The 6,000-nt window shown below is 37.3% G+C and overlaps 1 protein-coding gene across 1 annotated transcript in view; it reads left to right on the forward strand.

Moving 5' to 3' along the window:
* LOC136864134 (E3 ubiquitin-protein ligase RNF170) overlaps positions 1–5,529 on the forward strand; it is a 354,319-nt gene extending 348,790 nt beyond the window's left edge. The window contains exon 5 of the mRNA XM_068226178.1: positions 5,482–5,529. Coding sequence (XP_068082279.1) covers positions 5,482–5,490 — 9 coding nt within the window. The 3' untranslated portion in view covers positions 5,491–5,529. The remainder of the gene's footprint in view (positions 1–5,481) is intronic.
* The last annotated feature ends 471 nt before the right edge of the window (positions 5,530–6,000 follow it).

Below are 6,000 nucleotides of genomic sequence, written 5' to 3' on the forward strand. Positions count from 1 at the left end.
GGCAGACAGGCATCAATTTTTGGTAATGAGACAAAGTCTCTCATAGTGCATTGGCACTGCCAGTGGATCAATATAGCCTACTCAGTGGCCTTCACGGTATGCACTAGCCATGCGTCTTGGTGGGTGTGCTATTTACCACCTGATGAGCCCAACTTAGCACACTGGGGCGAAACGCTGGCAACAAATAATGAGTTAGCTGGAAAATTTATAATGTCCAATAATGGACCACTTACATTGGTATTATAAATTTACTCATTCGGGACAAATATTTCAGGTTCCCTATGGGAATCGACATCTGTATCATCTGATGGCCAGGCAGGCATCAATTTTTCGTAATGAGACAAAGCCTCTCATAGTGCACTGTGCACTGGCACTGCTGGTGGCTAAAAGTAGCCTATGCAGTGGCCTCCACAGTATGCACTAGCCATGCATCTTGGAGGGTGTGCTATTTACCAACCGATGAGCCCAACTTAGCACACTGGGGCGAAACATTGGCAACCAGGAATGAATTAGCTGGAAAAATTTTAATGTCCAATAACGGACCACTTACATTGGTATTTTAAATTTACCCATTCAGGACAGGCATCAATTTTTGGTAATGAGACAAAGTCTCTCATAGTGCGTAGGCATTGCTGGTGGTTCCAAGTAGCCTACGCAGTGACCTCCACAGTATGCACTAGCCATGTGTCTTGGTGGGTGTGCTGTTTACAAACTGATGAGCCCAACTTAGCACACTGGGGCAAAACACCGGCAACCAGGAATGATTAAGCTGGAAAATTTATATAATGTCCAATAACGGACCCCTTACATTGGTATTACATACTACCTATTCGAGCAGCTTGTCTCCTTTCTCCCAACTCTTCCTAGCCCAAACTTTGCAACATTTCTGTAAAGCTACTCCTTTGTTGGAAATGACTCAGAACAAATCAAGCTGCTTTTCTTTGTGTTGAAACATCTTTAATTTCTACTCATGGCACCAGTTTTTGATAAGCAAATTTTACCATAGAAACACCAGCTTCCTCGCACACATCATTTTATTACGAGGTATTGACTACAACTGAGCTTCACACACACCAAGCAGTTCAAACGTTCAAAGAACAAAAGCAAACCAAGACAAACTACTTGACTCAATTTATCTGAGTTGCCAACACATAACCTTAATGTTGTTTTTCTTAAAACTACTACAAGATATATATACAGGGCATCTTATTTTTATTTTTATGAGAAAATAACAACATTCCAACACTTTGGATTTTTCCACTTCTTGAATGAAATAATCCTGGTGAGGGTCCCATATACTGGAACCATATTCTAGTTGCAGTCTTATCAGAGACTTATATGCCCTCTCATTTTCATCCTTGCAACAACCCCTAAACACCCTCATAAACATGTGCAGAGATCTGTACCTTTAATTTACAATCCCAGTTATGTGATTGCCCGAATGAAGATCTTTCCTTATATTAATGCCTAGGTACTTACAATGATTCCCATAAGGAGCTTTTACCCCATCAATGTTGTAATTAAAACTGAGAGGACTTTCCCTATTTGTGACACTCACAACCTGACTTTTAAACCTGTTTATCATCATACCATTGCCTACTGTCCATCTCACAACTTCAATGAGGTCATTTTTCAGTTGCTCACAATCTTGTAACTTATTTATTGCTCTGTACAGAATAACATCATCCACAAAAGGCCTTATCTCTGATTGCACTTCTTTACTCATATCATTTATATATATGAGAAAAAAATAAGGGTCCAATAATACCACCTTGAGGAAATCCCATCTTAATTATTACAGGGTCAGATAAAGCTTCGCCTACTCTAATTATCTGAGTTCTATTTTCTAGAAATACAGCCACCCATTCAGTCACTCTTTTGTTTAGTCCTATTGCACTTAATTTCCCCAGTAGTTTCCCATGATCCACTCTAGCAAATGCCTTAGACAGCTCAATCGCGATACTGTCCACTTGATCTCCGGAATCCAAGACATCTGCTATATCTTGCTGGAATCCTACAAGTTGATCTTCAGTGGAGTAACATTATTTAAACCCGAACTACCGGTACCTTCTATCGAGCGTGTCATTAGTTTCTCAATCGTGTCTAATGTAATCAGAAAGATTGCTTTCCCAAAGCTTACATGCTATGCATGTCAAACTGACTGGCCTGTAATTTTCAGCTTTATGTCTATCACCCTTTCTTTTATACACAGGGGCTACTATAGCAACTATAGCAACTCTCCATTCATTTGGTATTACTCCTTCATGCAAACAATAATCAAATAAGTACATCAGATATGGTACTATATCCATACCCATTGTCTTTAATATATCTCCCGAAATCTTTCCCAGCCACTTTTCTAGTTTTCAAATTTTGTATCCTATTTTAAATGTTGTTATCATTAGTAAAGTTTAATACTTCTTTAGTATTAGACACCTCATCTAACTGGGCATTATCCCAGTAACCAACATTCTTTATATACTGCTGACTGAGTATTCATGCCTTTTGAAGATCATTGAATAAACACTCACCTTGTACATTAATTATTCCTGGATTGTCCTTCTTGGAACCTGTTCCTGCCTTAAAGTACTTATACATACCCTTGCATTTTTCACTAAAATTTGTGTGACTGCCAATTATGCTTGCCATCATGTTATCCTTAGCTGGCTTCTTTGCTAGATTCCATTTCCTAGTAAGTTCCTTCTATTTCTCCATACTTCCACAGCCATTTCTTACTCTATTTCTTTCCAGTCTGCACCTCCTTCTTAGTCTCTTCATTTCTCTGTTATTGTATAGTAGGTCTTTACCATTCCTTACCACCTTTAAAGGTACAAACCTGTTTTCACATTCCTCAACAATTGCTTTAAAAGCATTCCAGAGTCTGTTTACATTTTTATTTACCGTTGTCCACCGATCATAGTTACTTATTTAAAAACTCTCTCATGCCTGTTTTACCAACCACTTGGTACTGCCTAGGAGTCCTACTATTAAGACCTTCCTTTCTATCAGATTTATTTTTAACTACAACAAAAACAACTTCATGATCACTAATACCATATATTCTTTGGTACCTCTATATAGCTCACCTGGTTTTACCAACACCATGTCCAGAATATTATTCTCTCTAGTTGGTTCTATCACTTTCCGAATCAGCTGTCCTTCCTACATTAACTAATTGCCATTTGTTGGTCATGCTTCCTGTCATTCACATTACCTTTTCAATTGACATTTGGTAATTTGAGATCTCCCGCTTCAATCACATTCCTTTCCATGTGGTTTCCCACATAGCTGATTATCGTATCAAATAATTCTGAATCAGCATCAGCACTACACTTTCATGGTCTGTACAGTCTAAAGATATCAAGTTGTGTATTATCTCTAAAAATGCATCTCTCATTAACTTTTTCATAGCTTGCAAATTATATTTTCATCAGAATGAATGCTCCCCCTCCTACCATTCCTATCCTATCTCTACAATACTGACTCCAGTTCTGTGAGAAAATTTCTGCATCCATTATATTGTTTCTCAGCCATGATATAAATTGCCCATAACCGTGATGTATTTTAAGACCTGGTGCATCTGTACTATTGCCCAAACTGCCCTGTGGAAACTCAGCATAAAATGTTGATGCATTCTCTTACAAAGCTACAGTAGTCTCTTGACGTTTTCAGCCTTTATGGTCCTGTACTATGTACTACTGTACTATGTCATAACCTGGACAACAGCAATTAAAAAGAAGCATTTCCAAGTTTTCAGACCTGCAGGAATTGGCACATTAAATTCTTCTTAGCTAAAAGTAACATTATTACATGGTCCAAGATGGATAATGCCATAGTTGCAGGAGAGGTTCTCTACTCTACGAATATCAATATCACAGAAAGAAAAGGTACCTGAAAACAAAGAAAGAATTGCAGCAACTTCAATGTTCAAAGGATTAACTTATGTAATCCACTCTCTTGGATTTTACTGGTGTCTATTGAAATTAATAATGATAACTGTTGATTCAAACTTTGAAATACCTTTCAAAGACCCTGAATTGCATGTGTGATGAGAAATTCTGCCTTGGAACTAATGAGCAAATGAGAAATCTTCTAAAGTTCATGGGGCCAATGACTTGGATGTTAGTCTCCTATAAATAATCATCATCATCATCATCATCATCTAAAGTTCAGACACAAACAGTTAGGAAATGAAGGATATTAGTTGTAATGAATTAAATGTTTTTTAGTACAATGTCACATGTGTAAGCTGACATGTTCATTACATTGCTTTCTCTGTAGCTGTTTTATTTATTTAGAAATTTTTTTTACACTGCTGACACTGAATAAAACTCCATACATCTTTAATAGTTTGGAAAAATGTAATATAACCAAGTAATACTTATCAGTATTGACTGGATAATGATGCACAATATTTCAGAAAATTCCATAGTTAATACTAGTTAGGTACAAGTACAGTATGTCACCTTGAATTATGAGCTTCACAGTGCTGAAAGATACAATTTTATTTATTTGTACATAGGGTAGTGCTAACCAAAGTATGCCACATAGTGCTGAGGTTATGGATAGTGGGAGCCTTCGCCTTTCACTCTGAATGATCGATTTAATGAGATCTGACGGGCTCATTCTTGATAACTCATTTGATAATATGCATTCTCATAGATGGCTCATATATGGTAGTGTAATAAGATGTGTGTCTTGTAATAAACACTAAGTATTTTTCTTGGCCCCATTGTCAGCAGTTGAGATGACTTAGATGATTGGTCTGCATGAAAATGGTTATCTATTTTGGCCAAAATATATCCACAGTACGTGTATGACAGTAGTGGCCAAGACGTTGGACAAGGCCAATCTGATGGACAACAGTGAGGGAGGATTGCAACAAAATTGTTATGTTCCAGACAGATCCCTGAGAATTAGGAGCAGAAAAGTGGAGCTATGGTGGCACCACATGTTATGCAACAAACAATATCGGTAATCATATGAGTGCAATAGGCTTGTGATCCCTTATACCTGTAGTTAGTGTTGGAGGCTGTACTTGTGTGAGGAAAGGTCAAAATGGGCCAACTAATGATATATATTGGACAAACTGACTCTCGCAGTATATGAAGCATAGGCTGTAGTTCCAAGGGATGTGATTGAAACCTTAATGACAACGTGCCATGCAAGATAGGCTATAGCAATGTATTGCAACTTGGGTGGACAAACCCTATTCTGACCTATATTCACACGTACAGTACGGTGCGCACGGAGGCACCTGAACATGTTATCATCCCATCATCCTAGCTTTGGTCTGAGCAGTAGTTGCTTGGCAGGCAAAAATTCCTTTGGGCCAGTTGTGCCAAGGGACTTGATATGTGATTAAAATTATTACATGATATGACAGGAGTTGCATTGGAAATTCTCTTTTTATTAACTTTCTTACAAAGTGAACATGCATATTTGGTCTGGTAACCCATTATTTGTTCTTTTTTATTTCAGGAATCCTGAACGTGATGATGTCAACATCTTTTTATCAGTATTGTTGAAGTAAGTTGTAAACTGATATTAAATCTATTCAATACATATATATTTTTTTATATTTTTGATCCCTTTTATTCAGCAGCTATAACTGAACACTCACACTCATGAGATACTGGTTGAACACTATTGTACACCATTCAACTGTTCATGGGAAATGTATCATTTGTCATGTCACAGTAATATGATAATTATCAACACCCAAACTGTCTTCCTTTGTGAGGATACTTCTGTTTGACTGTAAGGAGCATTACCTTGTGTTGTAAATATATTTGCCTTTATATAATTGCACTCTATACAAATAGATACACTGTAAATAAACACAGACATCTCCATGCATACATACATGCATTTGTATGTAGATGCATACTTACGTACAGCACATACAGTGCATACATTCATTACAAACTATAATGCCCTGCAGTGAGCAGTATGCATGTGCCTGTGAATGAAGTAAATACCTCCATTGTTCTTTATAAG

Source organism: Anabrus simplex, chromosome 2 (genome assembly GCF_040414725.1).
Source record: "Anabrus simplex isolate iqAnaSimp1 chromosome 2, ASM4041472v1, whole genome shotgun sequence".
Classification (NCBI taxonomy): Eukaryota; Metazoa; Arthropoda; class Insecta; order Orthoptera; family Tettigoniidae; genus Anabrus; species Anabrus simplex.